We start from the raw sequence: 26,282 nt of genomic DNA on the forward strand, positions 1-26,282 counted from the left end.
GATGATTGCCAGAATCAGCAACCCAATTTTCTCCTTGATTAGCATCACCAACTGATGTGGCATCCACCTGGGGTGAACGGTAGTGATAGGCTACACACTTGAACATTACCATATGATTCATAAACCCCATTATACGTATTGTGTATGTGTATCTTTGCAATACCTTTTTGAAATAGAAGCCTAAATACTATCATCCATATTTTATAGATGAGGAGATAGACTCACAGAGGTTTAGCAACTTATCTTAAGATACACATGGCCAGTGAATGGTTGAGCAATAATTACATCCCAAGTCATTGGACGCTCACTCCAGTGCTCACAGATTCTGGGCAGAAAACCCTGTTTGTATTGCAAGGCTTTAGGATTCTCATATAGTCTTTCAGGAATCTGAAATTCTTGGAAATACCAGAGTTTTGGCTAATTTATTTCATCACTACAGTTAAGAATATGGAATTTAAATCTGAAGAAAATGTGTAGCTAAAGATCACTTATAGAATCCTGTGTTTACAAACAGATTCGACCAGTGGTTCCCAAACTTGGCTGCACACTGGAATCACCTGGGGAGCATCACCAATCACTTGTACCCAAGTCCCACCCCAGCGATTGTGATTTAGTCGGTTTGGTGTGGCCCAGGCTTTGCAACCTTTAAGATCCCCAGGTGATTGCCATGTGTAGGCAGGTTGGAGGATGGTCTGTACTCTGCCACACTAGCTGTCATTGAGCCCCTGTGAAGCAGGAGGCACTACCCCAGTGCTTTCCAAGCATCATCATCATTTCTCATTATCTGCATGCCACAAAATGTGAGATTCTAGAGTGGGAAGGTTTTTAATGGTTTTGTGAGCACGTTTATTCTCCACTAAACCTGTCTTCTCATCTTTGGAGACAGTTTGTTGAGGGGGAGGAAGCTGTTGACTCTCCATTTTCCATGTTCTTTGAATTTAGAGGTACTAACGTAGTTGACGTTGAAGTTTCTCTGAGCTCTCTGCATTTAAATTTATCTCTTGACTCTTGCCGCCTTTCCCATGTGTGCGCTTGAAGACTGACATGCTTTTGCTGAGTACTCTTGAACCAGATTTTGACATTTTCTAAAAAATTTTTTTGAAGTTCCAGCCACCAAGTTAAACACCATGAGCAAAACCAGCCTTGGCCAGAGCATGAGCAAATATGACCTTCTGGTTTGGTTTGAGATCAGTGAACTGGAGCCTACAGGAGAGTAAGTCCGACTCCCTAAATTTTTAAGTAAGGCAAAGTGTTTCAAAATTAGGAAATGTGATTTTGAGCTTCCTTGTATTCAGGTTCTTGAGTCACTGTCACTGTCAAATTCCAGTTTTGAATTGAATTTTGGTGGTCTTGATATTGTCCTTTGAAACAAATCTTTGTTAGACAACTGAGTATCCAGTCTAATAATTAGCCTTGTTAGAAGCAGCAGCAACATCACAGCAGTGGAACTTAGCAGTAATCATGGAGACATACACTGTTAATGTAGGGAAGACAATATACACAGTGGGTTTTATCAGCAGCAAAGCTGTTAAAAATGGAGGCAGGAGCATATTTCACATAATATGATCAAGATTTATATTAATAATCTCAGCGAGGGGCCAGGGGAGACAGGGTGTTTCCCTAGGTCAGGGCTTCCCAGCCTCGGCACTATTTTGTGGGGGACTATTTGTGGGGGACTTTTTTTTATTTGTGGGGGACTATCTTGTACACAAACCCTGGTGGCGTAGTGGCTAAGTGCTATGACTGCTAACCAAAGGGTCAGCAGTTCGAATCCACCAGGCGCTCCTTGGAAACTATGAGGAAGTTCTACTCTGTCCTATAGGGTCGCTATGCATCGGAATCGACTCAGCGGCACTGGGTTTGGGGTTTTTTTTTGTTATCTTGTACACTTTTTTTTTTTGTACACTGTAAGATGTTTAGCAGCGTCCCTGGTCTCCATCCATGAGATGCCGGTAGCACCTCCCCCTAGTGGTGACAACGAAGAATGTCTGCAAATAATGCCAGATGTCCCCTAGAGAGCAAAATCGCCCCTGGTTGAGAACCACTTTCCTAGATCAAAATGATCAACATCAGCTTATTTTATATAAGCTGTTTTAGGGTAAGTGGTGAATCTAATTATGGTTTTTAGTTGTCTCTAAAATATCTTTGGGAAAAAAAAAAAAAAGAGGGATCCTATTCCTGAAACAGAGGGGCTATATGAATGAGTTAATGTAAAGGATGATGAAGGGATAAATGTTATTGTAATGTTCCTCACCAGGATACATTTATTGGGTTCTCACTATTTGTAGGACACTGTGTTAGGTATGGCTGTATCAGTCCTGTAACTAGTTGTCAGTACTGACATCGCATTGAGGAATTGGGCTTTCCAGAGACAAACCTATAATGTTATTACAACTCGCGTTATGAGTGAGAAATCGTTACAGTAATAGTTGCTACTGAGGTAATTGCTTTCTGGATTTTTAAAAAGTGTCTAGAATCCGAAATTATCTCTCTTTTCTATCTCCTGTCCGTTGTCCTTGTATTTATACATTATTTATTGAATACCTATGATGCAAGCAGCTGGGATGAAGCCAAAAGATGTTACTGTCTTCGATCACTTCAGTCTCATAAGGATGTTGAGTCATAGATACGTGAAAAGGTTTAATTGATGCAAATCATCATTTAATTAAATGCCAAAATGGGTGGGAAAAGAAAAAAGACACAGAATCAGATTTTAGAAAAGAAAAGACCACCAGGGGCTATAGCAACCAGGGAAGACCTTGTAAATGAAGTAGAACTTGATTAGCAATAATCATTCTGTCTAATAACTTCTCGTGCATTTTTGCTTTTATAGGTATATCCCAGCTGTGGTTGACCATACCGCAGGCCTGCCCTGCCAGGGGACGTTTTTGCTTCACCAGGTATTAATCAGGCAGCAAAAGAGGGCCTAGGAGGGAACACCAGAGAGTTTAGAATAAGAACTGTGCTCTTTCTGTTTCTCTTTCAGTTCTCCCTGCTCTCTGGGGTTTGTCACTGTTAGACATTGCTCCGACTGCATCCTGTCCTTTCATGCTTCTCCTCTCCTTGCTGCAGAGGTGGGGGAGTGGGAGGGGCCTTGTCCTGTTGGCCTGTCTTTTTTTTCTTTTTTTGTGTGTTTGTGTTTTGATGTTTCTTCCTCAGCCCATGCCCATATGTATTGTATATAAATGTTCTAGAAGAGCTGTTTGGAAAACGTTTGTTGGATTCAGCGGCTGTGACTTGTCCAGCGTCTACGCCGTTTCGTACAGTTTTTATGTCATGATGTTTAGAGGTTCTGTGCTTTCACAGCCAGAAGTTCTTAATGGGGACAGAAGGTGAAGATTTCAGTGGGCTGAAACTGTGGCTCTGAAATGTAGATCCCCTGCTGGTATATCAAAGTAGATTCAGTCAGTGCCTAAAAAAGGCTTACGGTCCAGGTAGACATGGGAGTTGGGGCCCCATACCCGGGAACATACAGCCTGGGCATCTGGTCTCAAAGCCACTTCAGAACTTGGCTGTTCCTCAGTCCCTGCCTTACTTCCCTTTGTTCAGAATAACAATGTGGACAGTATTTCCCATCTCTCTCCATACTTTTCTTTCTTGCCCATTCCACAATCTCCACACCAGAAAATTCCAAACACAACAAACGAGAGGAAGTAACAGATAGCCACAACTAAATTGCAACCCTGCTCCATTACCTAGGGCATCCAGCGAAGGATCACAGTGACCATCATCCATGAGAAGGGGAGTGAGCTCCACTGGAAAGATGTTCGTGAGCTGGTGGTCGGTGAGTACCTTCTGTTGGCTTGTGTAGGAGCATAGAGATGTCATTGTTCTGTCTTTGGGGCACTGGAAGTGTGTGGAAGACTGCACTGGAAAACATGGACTGTGGAGAATATGGGGGCTTTGGGTTTGAAAATGCCTTTTTTTTTTTTTTTTTCAGCTCCCACTACTGTAGTTATGTTATTCAACCAACCACTGCTTTATTCAGCTAGGTTGATCTGACTCTCTGTAAGAGGTTGTGAGAGGGCATAAAAGAAGTCCCTCCCCATTGTGTATTTACCACGTAGCTGGGGAGATAGCTTATATGTGCAAAACGATTTGATGATGTTACACTGAACGATTAAGTACTGTCTTAGTTTGGATTCTCTTGTCATTGTTAGGTACCATCGAGTCAGTTCAAACTCATATCAACGCTGTGTACAACAGCAGGAAACACTCCTGCGCCATTCTCACAGTAATTGTTATGCTTAAGCCCATGGTTGCAGCCACTGTGTCAATCCATCTCACTGAGGGTCTTCCTCTTCTTTGCTGACCCTCTGTTTTACCGAGCATGATGGTCCTCCACGGACTGATCCCTCCTGACAACATGTCCAAAGTATGTGAGATATAGTCTCGCCATCCTTGCTTCTAAGGAGCATTCTGGTTGTACTTCTTCCAAGACAGATTTGTTCGCTCTTTTGGCAGTCCATGGTATAGTCAGTATTTTTCAGCACCACCACAATTCAAAGGTGTCAGTTCTTCAGTTTTCCTTATTCATCGTCCAGCTTTCACATGCATAGGAGGCGATTGAAATGCCATGGCTTGGGTCAGGCGCACCTTAGTCTCCAAGGTGACATCTTTGCTTTTCAACACTTCAGAGAGGTCTGTTGCAGCATATTTGCCCGGTGCAACGCATCTTTTGATTTCTTGACTGCTGCTTCCATGGCTGTTGGTTGTGGATGCAAGCAAAGTGGAATCCTTGACAACTTCAATCTTTTCCCATTTATCATGATGTTGCTCATTGGTCCAGTTGTGAGGATTTTTATTTTCTTTATCTTGAGGCGTAATCCATACTGAAGGCTGTGGTCTTTGATCCTCATTAGTAAGTGCTTCAAGTCCTCTTCACTTTCAGCAAGCAAGTTTGTGTCATCTGCATAACACAGGTTGTTAATGAGTCTTCCTCCAATCCTGATACTCCGTTCTTCATATAGTCCAGCTTCTTGGATTATTTGCTCAGCATACAGATTGAATAGGTATGGTGAAAGGATACAACCCTGACGCACACCTTTTCTGACTTTAAACCACACAGTATCCCCTTGGGCTGTTTCAATGACTGCCTCTTGATCTATATCCAGGTTCCTCAGGAGCACAATTAAGCGTTCTGAAATTCCCGTTCTTTGCAACCTTATCCATAATTTGCTATGATCCACACAGTCGAATGCCTTTGCATAGTCAGTAAAACACAGGTAAACATCCTTCTGGTATTCTCTGCTTTCAGCCAGGATCCATCCAACATCAGCAATGATATCCCTAGTTCCGTGTCCTCCTGTGAATCCAGCTTGAATTTCCGGCAGTTCCCTGTCAACGTACTGCTGCAGCTGCTTTTGAATGATCTTCAGCAAAATTTTACTTGTGTGTGATACTAATGATATTGTTCAATAATTTCCACTTTCAGTGAGATCACCTTTCTCGGGAACAGGCATAAATATAGATCTCTTCTGGTCGGTTGGCCAGGTAGCTGTCTTCCACATTTCTTGGCATGGACAAGTGAGTACTTCCAGTGCTGCATCCGTTTGTTGAAACATCTCAGTTGGTGTTCCATCAGTTCTTAGAGCCTGGTTTTGCACCAGTGCCTTCAGAGCAGCTTGGACTTCTTCCTTCAGTACCATTGGTTCCTGCTTATATGGTACCTCCTGAAATGGTTGAACATCGACCATTTCTTTTCATTATAGTGACTCTGTGAATTCCTTCCATCATCTGGATTCTCTAGAAGAATAAAAAGCCAGTGAGATACACGTATAGAGAGAGAGAGAAAAATTTACTTCAAGGGATTGGCTCCTGCAATTGTGGCACTGGCAGGTCCAAAATCTGTACGTTAGGCAGCCAGCCAGCAACTTCTGCAAGTTTACATCCCAAGACCCACAAGTCAGGCAATGAGAAAGCGTACAGGGTCGAGAGAGAGAGAGCTCTGCCAGAATATCCACTTATATTCTGGAGGCAAGCCACAACCCTGAGGAAACTCCCCTTTAAACTGATTAGTAGATCACATCATGGAAAGTCATTACACTACACTACACTACACTACGCTGACGCCACAATACACTACACTACACTATATTACATCACACTGCGCTACATTATACTACACTACACGACATAACAGCAACCAGTCCAGTAAACCACTGAGAATCATAGCCTAGCCAAGCTGACACACAAAATTAACTATCACAAGTACCAAAATGAGGACAAGTGAAAAAGAGTTCTGCTAAGAGAATAACAAAGAAGGTGACCAGGAAGGACTGGATTAGCTTTGTGGAAAGGATTTTAATAGATTCAGGAGAAATTAGAGGGTTTTTGTTGGTTTTGTTTAGTTTTGTTGCTTTGTAGATGTGAAATCATTTTGAGCAAAAGAATCAGGACTGTGTCTAAGATGTAAATGGCTAAGAACCCTTGGACAGAGTGGGGAAATCAAGGCAGAGCGAGAGCAACAGTTGGCTAAACATTACAAGTTTTAGAATGATAGTCTAAGGCAGGATTCCTGACCTGTCTTGTGCCATGGACCCCACTGACAGTGGTGAACCCTGTATACCCTTTCTCTGAATCAGGCTTTTCAATGTAGAAAATATTTAGTACTACAGTAGTAAGGAAATTATGATATTGAAATGTAACTTTTAAAACATTAAACTTGTAATATAAGCACTTCTTTATTGGGTCATAAATAACAAGATATAGCAGCGGGTATAATTACTGTAATTTCAAAGTGGTGATGAATGTAAAGATATTTTATACTAATGTTATATGAATATACCTGTGATTTCTACTGGAGACAGAATCAAGTGTCTGTCAGTTTGTCGTACTGTGGGGGCTTGTGTGTTGCTGTGATGCTGGAAGCTATGCCACCGGGTCACCCATGGAGGACAGATTTCAGCTGAGCTTCCAGACTAAGACTAGGAATAAGAACCCGGCAGTCTACTTCTGAAAAGCATTAGCCAGTGAAAACCTTATGAATAGCAGCGGAACATTGTCTGATATAGTGCTGGAAGATAAGCCCCCCAGGTTGGAAAGCACTCAGAAGGTGACTGGGGAAGAGCTGCCTCTTCAAAGCAGAGTCGACCTTAATGATGTGGATGGACTAAAGCTTTCGGGACCTTCATTTGCTGATGTGGCACGACTCAAAAAGAGAAGAAACAGCTGCAAACATCCATTGATAATCAGAACCTGGAATGTACGAAGTATGAATCTAGGAAAATTGGAAATCGTCAAAAATGGAACGCATAAACATCGATATCCTAGGCATTAGTGAGGTGAAATGGACTGGTATTGGCCATTTTGAATCAGACAATCATATAGTTTACTATGCTGGGAATGACAACTCGAAGAGGAATGGCGTTGCATTCATTGTCAAAAAGAATGTTTCAAGATCTATCCTAAAGTACAACGCTGTCAGTGATAGGATAATATCCATACGCCTACAAGGAAGACCAGTTAATAAGACTATTATTCAAATTTAATGCACCAACCACTAGGGCCAAAGATGAAGAAATAGAAGATCTTTATCAGCTGCTCCAATCTGAAATTGATTGAACATGCAATCAAGATGCATTGATTACTGGCGATTAGAATACAAAAGTTGGAAAGAAAGAAGAAGGATCAGTAGCTGGAAAATATGGCCTTGGTGATAGAAACAATGCCAGAGATTGAATGATAGAATTTTGCAAGATCAATGACTTCATTGCAAATACCTTCTTTCACCAACATAAATGGCGATGATACACATGGACCTCACCAGATGGAACACACAGAAATCAAATTGACTACATCTGTGGAAAGAGATGATGGAAAAGCTCAATATCATCAGTCAGAACAAGGCCAGGGGCCGACTGTGGAACAGACCATCAACTGCTCACATGCAAGTTCAAGCTGAAACTGAAGAAAATCAGAGCAAGTCCACAAGAGCCAAAGTATATTCCACCTGAATTTAGAAACCGTCTCAAGAACAGATTTGACGCATTGAACACTAATGACTGAAGACCAGACGAGTTGTGGAATGACATCAAGGACATCATCCATGAAGAAAGCAAGAGGTCACTGAAAAGTCAGGAAAGAAAGAAAAGACCAAGATGGATGTCAGAGGAGACTCTAAACTTGCTATTGAGCATCGAGCAGCTAAAGCAAAAGGAAGAATTGATAAAGTAAAAGAACTGAACAGAAAATTTCAAAGGGCTTCTTAAGAAGACAAAGTAAAGTATTATAACGACACGTGCAAAGAGCTGGAGATGGAAAACCAAAAGGGAAGAACACACTTGGCATTTCTCAAGCGGAAAGAACTGAAGAAAAAATTCAAGCCCTGAGTTGCAATAGTGAAGGATTCCATGGGGAAAATATTAAACGATGCAGGGAGCATCAAAAGAAGATGGAAGGACATGAAAGGGACTGGTCAGCGGGTGGGAGAGAGACACTGATGAAGAGTGAGCTAATTATATCAGGTGGACACTTGAGATTGTGTTGGCAACTCTTGTCTGGAGGGGGGGTGGGAGGATAGAGAGGGAGGGAAGCTGGCAAAATTGTCACGAAAGGAGAGACTGAAAGGGCTGACTCAAGAGGGGGAGAGCAAGTGGGAGTAGGGAGTGAGATGTATGTAAACTTACATGTGACAGACTGATTGGATTTGTAAATATTCACTTGAAGCTTAATAAAAGTTAATAAAAAAAAAAAAAACAGATGGAAGGAATACACAGAGTCATTATACCAAAAAGAATTAGTTAATGTTCAACCATTTCAAGAGGTGGAATACGATCAGGAACTGACGGTACTGAAGGAAGAAGTCCAAGCTGCTCTGAAGGCATTGGCGAAAAACAAGGCTCCAAGAATTGATGGAATATCAATTGAGATGTTTCAAAAAACAGACGCAGAGCTGGAGGTGCTCACTCATCTGTGCCCAGAAATATGGAAGACAGCTTCCTGGCCAACTGACTGGAAGAGATCCATATTTATGCCTATTCCCAAGAAAGGTGATCCAACCGAATGTGGAAATTATGGAACAATATCATTAATATCACACACAAGCAAAATTTTCCTGAAGATTATTCAAAAACGGCTGCAGCAGTATATTGACAGGGAACTGCCGAAAATTCAGGCCGGTTTCAGAAGAGGACGTGGAACCAGGGATATCATTGCTGATGTCAGATGGATCCTGGCTGAAAGCAGAGAATACCAGAAGGATGTATACCTGTGTTTTATTGACTATGCAAAAGACATTCGACTGTGTGGATCATAACAAACTATGGATAACATTGGGAAGTATGGGAATTCCAGAACACTTAATTGTGCTCATGAGGAACCTTTACATAGATCAAGAGGCAGTTTGGACAGAACAAGGGGATACTGTGTGGTTTAAAGTCAGGAAAGGTGTACGTCAGGGTTGTATCCTTTCACCATACCTATTTAATCTGTTTGCTGAACAGATAATCTGAGAAGCTGGACTATATGAAGAAGAACGGAGTATCAGGATTGGAGGAAGACTCGTTAACAACCTGTGTTACGCAGATGGCACAACCTTGCTTGCTGAAAGTGAAGAGGACTTGAAGCACTTACTAATGAAGGTCAAAGACCACAGCCTTCAGTATGGATTGCACCTCAACATAAAGAAAGCAAAATCCTCACAACTGGACCAATGAGCAACATCATGATAAACGGAGAAAAGATTGAAGTTGTCAAGGATTCCACTTTACTTGGATCCACAATCAACAGCCATGGAAGCAGCAGTCAAGAAATCAAAAGATGCATTGCACTGGGCAAATCTGCTGCGAAGGACCTCTTCAAAGTGTTGAAGAGCAAAGATGTCACCCTGAAGACTAAGGTGTGCCTGACCCAAGCCATGGTATTTTCAATCACATCATATGCATGTGAAAGCTGGACAATGAATAAGGAAGACCGAAGAAGAGCTGACGCCTTTGAATTGTGGTGTTGGCAAAGAATATTGAATATACCATGGACTGGCAAAAGAACCCTGTATGAGTCGGAATCGACATGATGGCACTGGGTTTGGTTTTTTTTGGGGGGAGGGGGGCGCAAAAGAATGAACAAATCTGTCTTGGAAGAAGTGGGGCCAGAATGCTCCTCAGAGGCAAATACGGCGAGACTGCGTCTTACATACTTTGGACACATTGTCAGGAGGGATCAGTCCCTGGAGAAGGACATCATGCTTGGCAGAGTACAGGGTCAGCGGAAAAGAGGAAGACCCTCAATGAGGTGGATTGACACAGTGGCTGCAACAATGAGCTCAAGCATAACAATTGTAAGGATGGTGCAGGACCGGGCAATGTTTCGTTCTGTTGTGCATAGGGTCGCTATGAGTCGGAACCGACTCGATAGCACCTAACGACAACAAAAACTGTGGTTTGTTGCTTCCCTTCATAATGAAGGCAATGCCGAATTTCAGTTAGAGGTTCATGAAAATAAAGATGTAATTACTCTTCTTTCCCATCCAAATTCACAGACCCCCTGGATTCTATCCACAGACCCTTTAGGGATCTGTGGAACAGATTAAGAATCCCTGGAAGGGACAATATACTCTCTCTGGGGTAGTGGTTTTCAGGGTTTTTTTTATTCAAGTTGTAGGGATAATTCTTTGATTTTGGTCCTTTCTTTTTGTATATGTGCATTTATTGATATAAATTGACCTCTGAGCACTGCTTTCGCTGTGTCCCAAAGGTTCTGATAGAAAGTGTTTTCATTCTCATTGGATTCTATCAATTTCTTTATTCCATCCTTAATGTCTTCTAAAACCCAGTCTTTTTTGAGCAGGGTATTGTTCAGTTTCCAGGTATTTGATTTCTTTTCCCTGGTTTTTCTGTTATTGATTTCTACTTTTATGGCATTATGGTCAGAGAAAATGCTTTGTAATATTTCAATGTTTTGTATTCTGCAAAGGCTTGCTTTATGACCTAATATGTGGTCTATTCTAGAGAATGTTCGACATGCACTAGAAAAGAAGGTATACTTGGCTGCTGTTGGGTGGAGTGTTCTGTATATGTCTGTGAGGTCAAGTTGGTTGATTGTGGCATTTAGATCTTCTGTGTCTTTATTGAGCTTCTTACTGGATGTCCTATCCTTCACCGAAAGTGGCATGTTGAAGCCTCCTACTATACTTGTGAAGCTGTCTCACTTTTCAGTGCTGTTAGAGTTTGTTCCATGTATCTTGCAGCCCTGTCATTGGGTGCATAAATATTTAGTATGGCTATATCTTCCCGGTAAATTGTCCCTTTGATCATTATATAGAGTCCTTCCTTATCCTTTGTGGTGGATTTAACTTTAAAGTCTATTTTGTCAGAAGTTAATATTGCCGCTCCTGCTCATTTTTGATTGTTTGCTTGATACTTTTTTTTCCCTCCTTTGAGTTTTAGTTTGTGTCTCTAAGTCTAAGGTGTGTCTCTTGTAGGCAGCATATAGCCGGATTATGTTTTTTCTATCCCATCTGTAACTCTCTGTCTCTTTATTAGTGCATTTAGTCCCTTTACGTTCAGTGTAATTATAGATAGGTATGAGTTTAGTGCTGTCATTTTGATGCCTTTTTTTGTGTGTTGTTGACAGTTTCATTTTTCCACTTACTTTTTTGTGCTGAGAAGTTTTTCTTTGTAAATTGTGTGTTCCTCTTTTTCATTGTAGTTGAATTTGTTTTTGCTGAGTCTTTATGGTTGTTTTCTTTTAATTTTTATTGTGTTTTAAGTGAAGCTTTACAAATCAAGTCAGCCTGTCATATGAAAATTTGTATACACTTGCTATATACTCCTGATTACTCTCCCCTTAATGAGACACCCCACTCCTTCCCTCCACTCTCTCTTTTCGTGTCCATTCTGCCAGCTTCTGACCCCCTCTGCCCTTTCATATCCCCTCCAGATAGGAGTTGCCAACATAGTCTCAAGTGTCTACTTCATCCAAGAAGCTTACTCTTCACCAGCGTCTTTTTCTATCCCATTGTCCAATCTATCCCTGTCTGAAGAGTTGGCTTTGGGAGTGGTTCCTGTCTTGGGCTAACAGAAGGTCTGGGGGCCATGACCACCGGGGTCCCTCTAGTCTCAGTCGGACCGTTAAGTCAGGTCTTTTTACACTGCTCTCCTGCTTCCTCAGGGGTTCTCTGTTGTGTTCCCTCTCAGGGCACTCATCGGTTGTAGCTGTGCACCATCTAGTTATTCTGGTCTCAGGCTGATGTAGTCTCTGGTTTCTGTGGCCCTTTCTGCCTCTTGGGCTCATAAGTACCTTGTATCCTTGGTGTTTTCATTCTCCTTTGCTCCAGGTGGGTTGAGACCAATTGATGCATCTTAGATGGCCACTTGCTAGCATTTAAGGCCCAAGACGCCACTCTTCAAAGTGTGATGCAGAATGTTTTCTTAATAGATTTTATTATGCCAATTGATTTAGATGTCCCCTGAAACCATGGTCTGCAAACCCCCGCCTCTGCTACTGGAGAAATAGCTTACACAGAGAGGAAAAGAGTCTCTGTTTTTTTAAACTATTTCTCCAGTTCTTATAATAGTGGTCTTATACAATATTTGTCCTTTTGCAGCTGACTTATTTCAGTCAGCATAATGCCTTCCAGGCTCCTCCATGTTATGAAATGTTTCACAGGTTCATCACTGTTCTTTATCGATGCATAGTATTCCATTTAGTGAATCTAAGGTAATTTATTTATCCATTCATCCGTTGATGGGCACCTTGGTTGCCTCCATCTTTTTGCTATTGTAAACAGTGCTGCAGTGAACACGGGTGTGCCTGTATCTGTTCGTGTAAAAGGTCTTATTCCAAGGAGTGAGATTGCTGGATTCTATGGTAGTTCTATTTCTAGCTTTGTAAGGAAGTGCCAAATTGATTTCCAAAGTGGTTGTACCTTTTTACATTCCCACCAGCAGTATATAAGTGTTCTAGTCTCTCCACAACCTCTCCAACATTTATTAGTTTGTGTTTTTTGGATTAATGCCAGCCTTGTTGGAGTGAGATGGAATCTCATTGTAGTTTTGATTTGCATTTCTCTAATGGCTGATGACTGTGAGCATTTCCTCATGTATCTGTTAGCTACCTGAATGTCTTCTTTAGTGAAGTGTCTGTTCATATTTTCTGCCCATTTTTTAATTGGGTTATTTGTCTTTTTGTAGTTGAGTTTTTGCAGTATCATGTAGATTTTAGAGATGAGGCGCTTACCAGAAAGGTCATGGCTAAGAATTTTTTCCCAGTCTGTAGGTAACCTTTTTGCTCTTTTGGTGAAGTCTTTGGATGAGCATAGGTGTTTGATTTTTAGGAGCTCCCAGTTGTCTAGTTTTTCTTCTGCATTGTTAGGAAAGTTTTTTGTACTGTTTATGCCATGTATTAGGGTTCCTAACATTGTCTGTATTTTTTTTTCCATGATCTTTATCATTTTAGATTTTATATCTAGGTCTTTGATCCATTTTGAGTTAGTTTTTGTGCATGGTGTGAGGTATGGGTCTTGTTTCATTTTTTTTACAGATGGATATGCCAGCACCATTTGTTAAAAAGACTGTCTTTTCCCCATTTAACTGATTTGGTGCCTTTATCAAATATCAACTGCTCATATGGTTGGATTTATGTCTGGATTCTCAGTTTTGTTCCATTGGTCTATGTATCTGTTGTTGTACCAGTACCAGGCTGTTTTGACTACTGTGGCTATGTAATAGGTTCTAAAATCAGTAGAGTGAGGCCTCCCACTTTGTTCTTTTTCAGTAATGCTTTACTTATCTGGGGCCTCTTCCTCTTCTGTGTAAAGTTGGTGATTTGTTTCTCCATCTCATTAAAGAATGTCGTTGGAATTTGGATCGGAATTGCTTTAAATCTATAGATTGCTTTTGGTAGAGTAGACATTTTTACAATGTTAAGTTTTCCTATCCATGAGCAAGGTATGTTTTTCCACTTAATGTAGGTCTCTTTTGGTTTCTTGCAGAAGTGTACTGTAGTTTTCTTTGTGTAAGTCTTTTACAGCTCTGATAAGATTTATTCCTAAGTATTTTATCTTCTTGGGGTCTACTGTAAATGGTATTGATTTGGTGATTTCCTCTTTGATGTTCTTTTTGTTGGTGTAGAGGGATCCAACTGACTTTTGTATGTTCATCTTGTAGTCTCATACTCTGCTGAACTCTTCTATTAGTTTCAGTAGTTTTCTTGAGGATTCCTTAGTGTTTTCTGTGTATAAGATCATGTCATCTGCAAATAGAGATACTTTTACTTCTTCCTTACCAATCTGGATGCCCTTTATATCTTTATCTAGCCTAATTGCTCTGGCTAGGACCTCCAGCACAGTGTTGAGTAAGAGTGGTGATAAAGGGCGTCCTTGCCTGGTCCCAATATCAAGGGGAATGCTTTCATGGTTTTTATTGTGAAGTATGGGATTGTTAGTCTCTGTGGTTACCTTAATATTTACCCGTTTTTCTAGGTATAAACCTAACTTGTATCTCCCTGTATCGCCTTGATTTCCTATCCATACAGAATATCTGTGCCTACTTTACTTAGTCTCTCTTTATTGATTACTGTCATCTTTTACATAATGATATCAGTGATTCCCTGTTTTGAATATATTTTTTTTTAATCTTATTTTTGTGAGTTCTCTCTCTGAGTTGATATCAGGATGCCCTGTTCTGTGTCCTAGTGTTGTGTTGATATCTGATATTATTGATTTTCTAACCAGAGAATTCCCTTTAGTGTTTCTTGTAGTTTTGGTTTGGCTTTTGCAAATTCCTTAAGCTTGTGTTTATCTGTAAATGACTTAATTTCACTTTCATATTTGAGAGACAGTTTTATTGGATATATGATTCTTGGCTGGCAGTTTTTCTCCTTCAGTGCTGTATATATATGTCATCCCATTGCCTTCTTGCCTGTATGTTCTGCCGAGTAGTCCGAATTTATTGATTCTCCTTTGTAGGTGACTTTTTGCTTATCCTTGGCTGCTCTTAGAATTTTCTCTTTATTTTTGATTTTGGCAAATTTGATGATAATATGTCTTGGTGACTTTCTTTTGGGATCTACCTTGTATGGGGTTCAGTGAGCATCTGGGATAGATATCTTTTCATCTTTCACGATGTCAGGGAAGTTTTCTGCCAACAGTTCTCTCTGTATTTTCTGTTATCCCTCCCTGTTCTGGTATTCCAGTCACTTGCAAGTTTTTTTTCTTGATAGAGTCCCACATGATTCTTAGGGTTTCTTCATTTTTTTTTAGTTCTTTTATCTGATTTTTCTTCAAATGTATTGGTGCCAAATACCTTATCCTCCACCCCCCCAATTCTGCATTCCAGTTCCTCAGTTCTGCCCCTCTTACTTGCTATTGAGTTGTCTAATTCTGTAATCTTAGTGTTAAAATCTTTTGACTTTCTGAATGTTGTCTCTCTATGGATTCTTGCAGCTTATTAAATTTTTCGTTATGTTCTTGAATAATCTTTTTAATCTTCAACTGCTTTATCTGTGTGTTCCTTGGCTTTTTCTGTACATTGCCTGATTTCGTTCTGATGTCATTCCTGATGTCTTGAAGCGTTCTGTATATTAGTCTTTTGTATTCTACATCTGGCAATTCCAGGAATAAATCTTCATCTGGGAGAGTCCTTGATTCTCTGTTCTGGGAGTTTGTAGAAGCAGTCATGGTCTGCTTCTTTATGTGATTTGATATTGACTGCTGTCTCCAAGCCATCTATAAGTTATTGTAATAATTTATTTTATGTTTGCTCACTGTGTCCTATCTTATTGCTTTATTTTGTTTCGGTATACCCAGATAGGCTACTAGAGTGTGCTAACTTGATTATTGGTGCCTTTGAAGCACTAATGCCCTGTTATCAGATGGCTAGAGCTGTTACCAGGTATATGAGCCTATGAGTCCATTCACTAATCTTAAATAGAATTAGCTCAGGTGTCCTTATAGTCAGCCACCTAGTGTGTGGTGTAGGCTCTCACCCACTCTCTTAGAGAAGTAGTGGTGATGGTTGTATGCACTGGTTTCTGGTAGCAGCAGGGGGTCACACTCTGAGGAGGGCAGGGTGCTGACAGCCTTCCCCCAAGTGTCAGTGAGGAAGGAGCATCTCTGTTCTGTAGAGCGCTCTGGCAGGTGGGCTCTGCAGCTGTACCTTAGGCACCCAATGCTTATACCTGTAAAGACCGGTAGGCACCACTATCCTCGGACCCTTTTCATGGGTGGCTAGGTGGCGTGGATGGAGCCTCACCCCTCAGGTCGCTGCTGTGGGTAGGTGAGGGCTCTGTTTAATAGGTTGAGCAGTATCAGACCTCCAAAACCTGCATCTCCACCACACAGCTGAAACAACTACAGTAAGACCTCTAACAGATTTGCCTTTGCATTATAATAGCCACCTGGTTCCATGTGAGGGTGAAAGCAAAAGTCTGTGGATCATTTATGCCTGGACTGGAGCCGCTTCTGCTCTGAGCTACCAGTTTACGGGAGTCGGGAAAGTATTTTTCCCGTTTGTTAATTTGTTCCTTCTCCCAGGCCAGGAGAATGGGTCAGAGAGAACGCAACACTTTCTGTCTCAGGCCCAGGGAATTCAAATGTTAATGAAGCCAGCTGGGGCAGAGTGGGGAGGGATCAGATAGACAGGAGAGAGTGCTTTCGGAAGAAGGAGCTATTAGATCCACGCGGTAAATTAGACAAAATCACTTACCTTGTGTCGAGAGTGCTGTCTCATTCCCGAGGTGTATGTAGCCTGTGTGTGCTGGCTGGGTCCCTGCTGAGGTTGCCCCAGGAGGTTAGGGCTGCGGCCTGCACTTGCTTTCTTTCAGTGAAGCAGCTTTGTCCTAAACCCCACAGCCAGACCCAGAGCTGTCACACCAGGGGGCTGGGGTGCCGGCACTTCGTTTGCCTTTTTTCACTGAAGCAGCCACTTCCTAAACTCCACGGGCAGCCCCAGTGAAGACACGCCACAGGATCAGGGGTGCGCCACTTAGCTTTCCTTCTTTCGGTCAGTCTGCCGTGACTCAGGAAGCTACCTTCAGCTCTGGCGCATTCGTGCCAAAGAACAGCACCAAGGAATCGGAGCTGAGGCGCAGCGTGGGCTCGGGAACTCGGTGGTGCTTCTGCATGGTCTCTCGCTCCCGTCACACAGCTCGATTCCTGAGTTCTGTGTTGATGCTCAGGGTTTGTAGATTGTCATGTATGTAATTGATTCACTTGTTTTTTTGGGTCTTTGTTGGAAGAGGGTTCAGCAGAAGCTTCTGACTAGTTAGCCATCTTACCCCGCTCTGAGTTTTTTTTTTTTTAAGTCAATATTCATATGGATCCAAAGGCCACCAAAGTCACTGCCATCAAATCAGTTCTAACTGATAGCAACCCTATAGGACAGAACAGAACTGTCGCCATGGGGTTTCCAAGGCTATAATCTTTACAGAAGCAGACTGCCACATCTTTGTCCCACACAGTCGCTGGCGGATTAGAACTGCCATCCTTCCGGTTTGCAGCAGAGTGCTTAACCACTGCACCACTAGGGTTCCTTCATATGGAACACTGATATGTGAAACAGAAGAGATGCTTTCTGAACAGAAAGGATAGCATAAGATGTGAAGGCAGCAGTTACCAGGGCTTCTCTGAAAAAACTCTTTGATTTATTTACTTACTTAACAAACACTTCTTTGGTGCTTGCTGTGTGCCAGGTGCTTTTCTAAATGCTCTAAAAGTATTATTTAATCTTCCTAGCAGTCATATAAAAGAAGAATTGTTATTCCCACTTCACATATGAAGAAACTGAGGCTCAAAGAGGTTGAGCATTTTGCCCAAGGTCTTCCAGCTAGTAAATGTTGGAGCTGAGATTTGAACCCAGGCAGTTTAGCTGTAGAGACTGTGCTCGTAACCTCTATGCAATGCTGCATCCCCTAGTATTAATTTGAAAACAGAGCTGAGGGATTTTGAGCAAGAAAGTGGTATAATGAAATCCGTGGATACGCTGCTGGTGGGAATGTAAAACGGTACAACCACTTTGGAAATCTGTCTGGTGTTTCCTTAAAAAGTTAGAAATAGAACTACCATACAACCCAGAAATCCCACTCCTCGGAATATACCCTAGAGAAATAAGAGCCTTCACACAAACAGATATATGCACACCCATGTTTATTGCAGCACTGTTTACAATAGCAAAAAGCTGGAAGCAACCAAGGTGTCCATCAACGGATGAATGGATAAATAAATGATGGTATATTCACACAATGGAATACTACGCATCGATAAAGAACAGTGATGAATCTGTGAAACATTTCATAATATGGAGGAACCTGGAAGGCATTATGCTGAGTGAAATTAGTCAGCTGCAAAAGGACAAATATTGTATAAGACCACTATTATAAGAACTTGAGAAATAGTATAAACTGAGAAGAACACATTGTTTTGTGGTGATGAGAAGGGGGGAGGGAGGGAGTGTGGGAGAGGACTATTTACTGATTAGATAGTAGATAAGAACACTTTAGGTGAAGGGAAGGACAATACTCAATACAGGGAAGGTAAGCTCAACTGGACCAAAAGCAAAGAAGTTTCCAGGATAAACTGAATGCCTCGAAGGTCAGCGGAGCAAGGGCGGGGGTTTGGGGACTATGGCTTCGGGGGACATCTAAGTCAGTTGTCAAAATAAATTCTATTAAGAAAACATTCTGCATCCCACTTTGAAGTGTGGCGTCTGGGGTCTTAAATGTTAACAAGTGGCCATCTAAGATGCATCAATTGGTCTCAACCCACCTGGATCAAAGGAGAATGAAGAACACCAAGGTCACAAGATAATTATGAGTCCAAGGGACAGAAAGGGCCACATGAAGTAGAGACTTACATCATCCTGAGACCAGAAGAACTAGATGGTGCCTGGCCACAACCGATGACTGCCCTGACAGGGAGCACAACAGAGAACCCCTGAGGAAGCAGGAGATCAGTGGGATGCAGACCCCAAATTCTCATAAAAAGACCAGACTTAATGGCCTGACTGAGACTAGAAGAATCCCGGCTGTCATGGTCCCCAAACCTTCTGTTGGCCCAGGATAGGAACCATTCCTGAAGACAACTCATCAGACATGGAAGGGACTGGACAATGGGTTGGAGAGAGATGCGGATGAGGAGTGAGCTACTTGTATCAGGTGGACACTTGAGACTGTGTTGGCATCTCCTGTCTGGAGGGGAGATGGGAGGGTAGAGAGGGTTAGAAACTGGCAAACTGGTCACGAAAGGAGAGACTGGAAGGAGGGAGCAGGCTGAGTCATTAGGGGGAGAGTAAATACGAGTATGTAGTAAGGTGTATATAAGTGTATGTGTGAGAGACTGACTTGATTTGTAAACTTTCACTTAAAGCACAATAAAAACCATTTAAATTAAAAAAAAAAGTGAGCACAGGATGGTTTGGAAAGAGGGAGATGCGAACAGCAGAAAGAACAGTTAAATGATGATTGCCATGTTCCAAATTGGAGGTCGTGATGCTTTTGTTAGCAGGGCAGTGATATTGGAAATAAAAGTTGGGATGAATACGAGGAACTCTTTGAACAAAGAATCAATAGAGTTTTACAGTTGACTAAATATGAGAAGTAAAGGGGGAACAGAATATGGAGAAGAATGGGGGACCCTGTAGTCAACCAAATGACCCTTCCAGTACTTGGGGTTACACCCAGATTTAAAAGTCTATTTTTTGGCTTTATAAATTTATGTTTTGTTTTTAAACCTGCCTGTATTCTGATTTTTTTTAATCCATTCTTTTAGGCCGGATTAGGAATAAGCCTGAGGTGGATGAAGCTGCAGTTGATGCCATCCTCTCCCTAAATATTATCTCTGCCAAGTCCCTGAAGTCATCCCACAACTCTAGCAGGTGAGGCCCCCTAAGCAGTGTGATGAGTCAGCCGCCATGTGGTTGACTGGTATACCATTAGATTCCCTATTCACTAGTGACTCCTGGTTTGGATGAAGAAACTAATTCCCTTCTCACTTCAGAATGCCCTATTTCCTCCCTTGCCCACCCTGCTCTCCAGAAATAAATAAATGATTGGACTAGGTTTATAATTGTGACCAGTTACCCTTATTGGATGGAAATGTTTGTCCTATATAGAGTTTGAGTAGCTGTGAACAGGGCTTCAAACCAGTTCTTCCCAGTTCAGCCATGGCCGAGGAAGTGACGACAGAACAGACCCGAATTGTTACAGTTTGGGTGACCCAAAATGATAACCAGAATGGGAAAAATTACAGGTTGAAGCTTTGCTAGAAATTTAATCTCCCTCTTAGAAAACAAGAGCAGTATACGTGTTGCACAGCAACCAAATCTCTTTCTTATCAGATTTTGAGCAGAGTCAAAACAGCGGTGCCACGCTCAAAGAGGATGGCCAATCACACTGCTTTGAATGTATGTCGCTTTCCACAGTCCTGCCACCAATCTGGTTTCAAGCATCAGGCTCCTAAAAGTGCTCAGTATGCCTCTTCCAAGTCTCCCATTCCAGGGGTTTGACCCTTAATTTTTCCCATTCCAGTTATCATCCCAGATCACCCAAATTGTAACAATTTGGTTCTGTTTGGGTTTCGAGCCATCGGTCATGACTGAATTGGTTCAAAGCAGTTTGAAGCCCTGGCTGTAACACAGTGATAAGGAGAAAGCGGATAAAGAAAACTAAGCATAATGCTACCCAAAGGTTTAAAAGTACAAATAAGTTATTACTGAAACTAAATGTTTTCCTGTGACATGGTTGCTGTGGAGAAAGGCTATCACACACTTGAGTATCCTAGAAACGTGCCCTCCGAGGTATAATGAAACCTCTTGTGTCTAGTCATTACTGCTGCTAGTATAGGCTCACTTATCCTCAGTATTGGCTTTTTATTTTCATTTATGCATAAAGATGATAGATTAAACTCTTCTAAGACTGGCTGCTCTAAATAACTAATTTTATTTTTAATTTTAAAGTAGTTTGCCTTAAAACTTCCTTTTATAATCAGGTTGATGAGAGACAATGCATAAAGTAACATTCTACTTTCCCATGTTAGACTGGGGCCCTTGACCAGAAAAGGAGTTGAGTTAGGTGTGCATGCAGACTCAATTCCTTTACATGATACGGGCTGGGAAACAGGAACGGCTGTGCATTCTCATGGGGGCTTAGAATACTACCTTCATCTAACAGCATCTTCCTGTGCTCCTGTCTGCTCCTGAAAAACTGGCTCACAATGGGAAGAGGCAGAGGAAAAATAAGACAATGGACAGAAGCAATTAAAGGAAAGTTTTGGACCAGGATTAATTTCTTTCCTTGTGTCACAATTTTGCCTTCTGTTTGCTTTTTTCATGCAAGAAGAGCTGACAGGGACTATGGGGAGAGATGGAAGAAGTGTGAGAGGGTATGTGTGTATGGGAAGCAGGAGGAGTGGCAGAGATAAAGAAGAGGGCTTTGACCCTCCCTGAACTATACTTGGGGAGAATCTTGAACAGTGCCATTTCTCTGAGGTCATCAGTAACTCCATCCAACTCTTCCCTCTCTGCCAGACATTTTCTAGCAATGTTCTGCTGGCATTCACCACTGCATTTTCTTTGCAACTATGAGAAATGTATCTTAAGTTTCCCTAGGGTCCTTAGCAAAACACACAGGCAAAGATGGTGTTTGGTTGAAGTGCTAATTTTGCTACCTTTGCCTATGTTAGTGTAACCTTGAAAAGTCCTTTAACAAACGTTTTTGTTTTAATTTGGGCTGTATAAATGTACATTGATTTGTCAAGCTCTTGTGTAAAGCCAAGGCCTTTTCTTTATTATAGGCTCATTTATTGGACTTTTCACTGTTTTACTTGCAAAACTACACGCGTAGTTTCTCATGTATGATTTTCAGTTTGGTGGAGCAAGATCTAGAAACCTATGAAGAAAATCTAAGTGCAGAAATCTTTAAGCTTTTTACAGTCTTTCCCTTTCTTTCACATTTATCTCACCCAATCTTAATTTAACAGCTGTTTTTTAAACAATTCACGATTATTAAATCTTTTGGAAACATTTAATTTCCACAAAAACAAGGATTCTTTTTGCCCTCATATTTCATCAATTTTCCTAATTTTTAATTAGATAATTATAAATAACAAGTATAACTGGCATAAACAGGTCTGGGACCAAATACAGCTGACACAGGATGTGCACGCAACTCGACTGTTTATAGAGTGAACAGTCTGGGCATCCAAGAAAATAGTCCAGCAGTCCTCTTGTTTAGCATGCCTAATGAGAAACAGACGTCAGTCATTATCTTTCAGGGGTGTGGAGAGCATAGGTCAGTGTGGTAAGTTGCTAAATGGAGTTTGGTTAAAAGAGCTTCTGTTCTGCTTGTGTGAGGTTTAACGGTAAAAGTTGAACTCACAGAACTCCAGTTTGGGTGCATTATATTTGTATATTCCCAAAGGCCTTGTGGCGAAGTGGATAAGAGCTCAGGCTGCTAACCAAGAAGGTCAGCAGTTCGAATCCACCTGCCATTCCTTGGAAACCCTATGGGGCAGTTCTGTCTATCCTATAGTGTCACTATGAATTGGAATTGACTCGAAGGCACACAACAACAATGTATGTATATTAGAGGTTTTTTCTGATAGACTGTTATTGTTAGGTGCTATATTAATGTTAACAACTGACTTCGTTTCCCCTTAACTCCACAGCAACATCCTACCATTCCCAATACTATGTCACTTCTGAAAAGGGATGTTATGGGTAGTCTCCGCAGTCCCCTCTATGCCCAGCATTTTCCTTAATTGAACGTCTTGAGAGAGGGACCAGTGCCATCGTCTGCCCTGTATCAGACTGCCCATGGTATTCTCTGTCTGTTAATTGTCCATTTGAATTCACTTTGCTTATGAGCTAATTTGTCTTTTTTATTATGTTTTCTCCTCAGCTTTTCTTTCTTCCTTTTTTTTTTTTTTTTTTTGCTGCACTAACAAAAGCCGTTTCTGTTTTTGCAGACTCTTTCTTGATAAGGATATTGCTAGGTATTTACTGTTTGCTTTTTTGCACCTAGAGATTCTAGTTTATCACACTGCTTTATGTCTTATGTTGCTTTGAGTGCCATTTTAACTTAGTGCTTTTTCCCCATGCAAACCTAAGCTTACCTAGGATAGAGCAATACCTTATGTCACCATAAGACACTTCTCCTTTGTGCCCTGGGTCTTTCTGATTATGTACAGTTTAACATTTAGCTTCTTAAATTATTTATACAGTCCTGAATTATTTTCTCATTCCATTTAATAAACTTGCCCATTTTATTCTTATGCCCTCCCACCCCCCTGCCCCCTGTTTTCCTTATCTACTTTACAAAGTAGAGTGTTTCTCCCTTCATTTCATATCATATTTCAGGCTTTGTTTTCTGTCCTTTCTCTGCCAAAAGCTTCAAAGATTTGTTGTCCTGTAGCTTTGCATAATTGTTTACTTTTTACTTTCTTTTGTCCTGCCAGGTAGTAGAGATCAGTTTAGTTATTTGGGTACCTGAGTCAGTGAGAAACATTTTGTTTATTTTTGAAAGATTTCTCTTTGTGTTTTGCTTACTCTCTTCTTCTGGAATAGAAAAAAAGAAGTCTGCTTATGAATGAAGGAACTTGTTTCCTACCTCTCATCTTCTGATTTAGGAAAGAAAACTGAAGAAAGTCATACATGACATATAGTTTAAAATGTTAAAAAATGCATATGGTTAGTAAAACTGACTTGACTTTTGACTGATATCATTGATATAATGAGTTTATATTTTATCTGGACTCCATTCCAACTACATTTCAGAGGTTCCCCTAATGAACTCTCTTTAGAAGGTCCATCAGGTATGACTGTTAATGTAAGAAGTTGTTTTTAAAATTTTTCAGCATTAACAAATTCAAGGGAGTATATCCTACAAGGTTAGCCTCGAAAGCTGTTTCTCTACTGATGCTGCTGCTGTTCAGAACGTCTTAGATATCCATTCGGAATCACCTCCTGACCACCTAAGGAGCCATAGAGGACTCAGCCCTATTTTTAACCCTAAATTCTATTGCCAAACTTGATTCAGTCAACATTTATCACCAGTTTTAGTTCTGTTTCTTAAAACCACCTCTCAAGAGTTGCTGTCTTTTGAGAGATTCTAAAAGAATGTGCTGCACCAACTAAAAAAATTTTTTCCAGTGTAGGAACATTTTAGTGGAGTCAAAAATTCACGTCATCTTCCTTTATGTTGGCAAAGTTTTTATCAGTGCACTTTTCTTTTTGACATCAGTGTGAAAATTTAACCTGAAAACAGAAATGTGAAGGGGTACTCATGTACAACTTCAGAACATTTGCTTCAGATCAAAGAACCAGAATCATGTAACCTAAGTAGTGGCACGAGGAGGTGCTAAGTGATGGTTTGGAACTTAGTGAATCACAAATTACAGGCAGCTGTGATAAGAATGTGTACCAAGCATCTTCGAAGTAAAAAATGTCCACCCTCCTGGAAGCGGGGTTCCCAGGACAGACTTCCATTGTCCTTCATTATAGCTGCTCTTTGGGCCTCTTGAGTGCTCTTTGTCTTCTCAGTTGTCTCTCTTCCTTTGGTGTCTTTATAGGTTTCTTTACCCACACTTGCTGCCTCAAAAGCCAGACTTATGCAAAAAAAAAAATGAAACAAGACCCATACCTCACCCCATCCACGGAAACTAACTCAAAATGGATCAAAGACCTAAATATAAAATCTAAAACGATAAAGATCATGGAAGAAAAATAGGGACAATGCTAGGAGCCGTCATACATGCAATAAACAGTATACAGAACATTACTAACAATGCAAAAGAGAAACCAGATAACTGGGAGCTCCTAAAAACCAAACACCTATACTCATCCATAGGGTTGCTATGAGTTGGAATTAACTCGACGGCAGTGGGTTTGGTTTTTGGTTTATGCTCATCCAAAGACTTCACCAAAAGAGTAAAAAGGTTACCTACAGACTGGGAAAAAGTTTTTAGCTATGACATTTCCCATCAGCACCTGATCTCTAAAATCTATATGATACTGCAAAAACTCAACTACAAAAAGAAAAATAACCCAATTAAAAAATGGGCAAAAAATATGAACAGACACTTTACTAAAGAAGACATCCAGGTAGCTAACAGATAAATGAGGAAATGCTTACGATCATTAGCCATTAGAGAAATGCAAATCAAAACTACAATGAGATTCCATCTCCAACAAGGCTGGCATTAATCCAAAAAACACAAAATAATAAATGTTGGAGGGGTTGTGGAGAGACTGGAACACTTATATACTGCTGGTGGGAATGTAAAATGGTACAACCACTTTGGAAATCGATTTGGCACTTCTTAAAAAACTAGAAATAGAGCTACCAACCGATCTTGCAGTCCCATTCCTTGAAATATATCCTAGAGAAATAAGAGCCTTTACACGAACAGATATATGCACACCCATGTTCATTGCAGCACTGTTTACAATAGCAAAAAGATGGAAGCAACCAAGGTGCCCGTCAATGGATGAATGGATAAATAAATTATGATATATTCACACAATGGAATATTACGCATCGATAAAGAACAGTGATGAATCTGTGAAACGTTTCATAACATGGAGTAATCTGGAAGGCATTATGATGAGTGAAATAAGTCAGCTGCAAAAGGACAAATATTGTATAAGACCACTATTATAAGACCTGGAGAAATAGTTTAAACAGAGAAGAAAATATTCTTTGATGGTTGCGAGAGGGGGAGGAACGGAGAGGGGTTTTCACTAATTAGATAGTAGATAAGAACTATTTTAGGTGAAGGAAAGACAACACACAGGACAGGAGAGGTCAGCAAACTGGACTAAACCAAAAGCAAAGAAGTTTCCTGAATAAACTGAACACTTAGAAGGCCAGCATAGCAGGGGCGGGGGTTTGGGGACCATGGTTTCAGGGGACAGCTAAGTCAATTGGCATAACAAAATCTATTAAGAAAACGTTCTGCATCCCACTTTGGAGAGTGGTGTCTGGAGTTTTAAATGCTAGCAAGCAGCCGTCTAAGATGCATCAATTCGTCTCAACCTACCTGGAGCAAAGGAGAATGAAGAACACCAAAGACACAAGGTAATTATGAGCCCAAGAGGCAGAAAGGACCACGTAAAGCAGAGACTACATTAGCCTGAGACCAGAAGAACTAGATGGTGCCCGGCCACAACTGATGACTGCCCTGACAGGGAACACAACAGAGAACCCCTGAGGGAGCAGGAGAGTAATGGGATGCAGACCCCAAATTCTCGTAAAAAGACCAGACTTAATGGTCTGAAACTGGAAGGACCCCGGAGGCCATGGTCCCCAGACCTTCTGTTGGCCCAAGACAGGAACCATTCCCAAAGCCAACT

At 41.1% G+C, this 26,282-nt stretch overlaps 1 protein-coding gene across 4 annotated transcripts in view; it reads left to right on the forward strand.

The window, feature by feature from the left end:
• LOC100662395 (6-phosphogluconate dehydrogenase, decarboxylating) overlaps window positions 1-26,282 on the forward strand; it is a 216,956-nt gene that overhangs the window by 127,759 nt on the left and 62,915 nt on the right. For all 4 annotated transcript variants that reach the window (XM_064281262.1, XM_064281260.1, XM_064281265.1 and 1 more), the window contains exons 32-35: window positions 1,105-1,213; window positions 2,834-2,900; window positions 3,700-3,784; window positions 19,703-19,808. In XM_064281262.1, coding sequence (XP_064137332.1) covers window positions 1,105-1,213; window positions 2,834-2,900; window positions 3,700-3,784; window positions 19,703-19,808 — 367 coding nt within the window. The remainder of the gene's footprint in view (window positions 1-1,104; window positions 1,214-2,833; window positions 2,901-3,699; window positions 3,785-19,702; window positions 19,809-26,282) is intronic.

This window comes from Loxodonta africana, chromosome 3, assembly GCF_030014295.1.
Source record: "Loxodonta africana isolate mLoxAfr1 chromosome 3, mLoxAfr1.hap2, whole genome shotgun sequence".
NCBI lineage: Eukaryota > Metazoa > Chordata > Mammalia > Proboscidea > Elephantidae > Loxodonta > Loxodonta africana.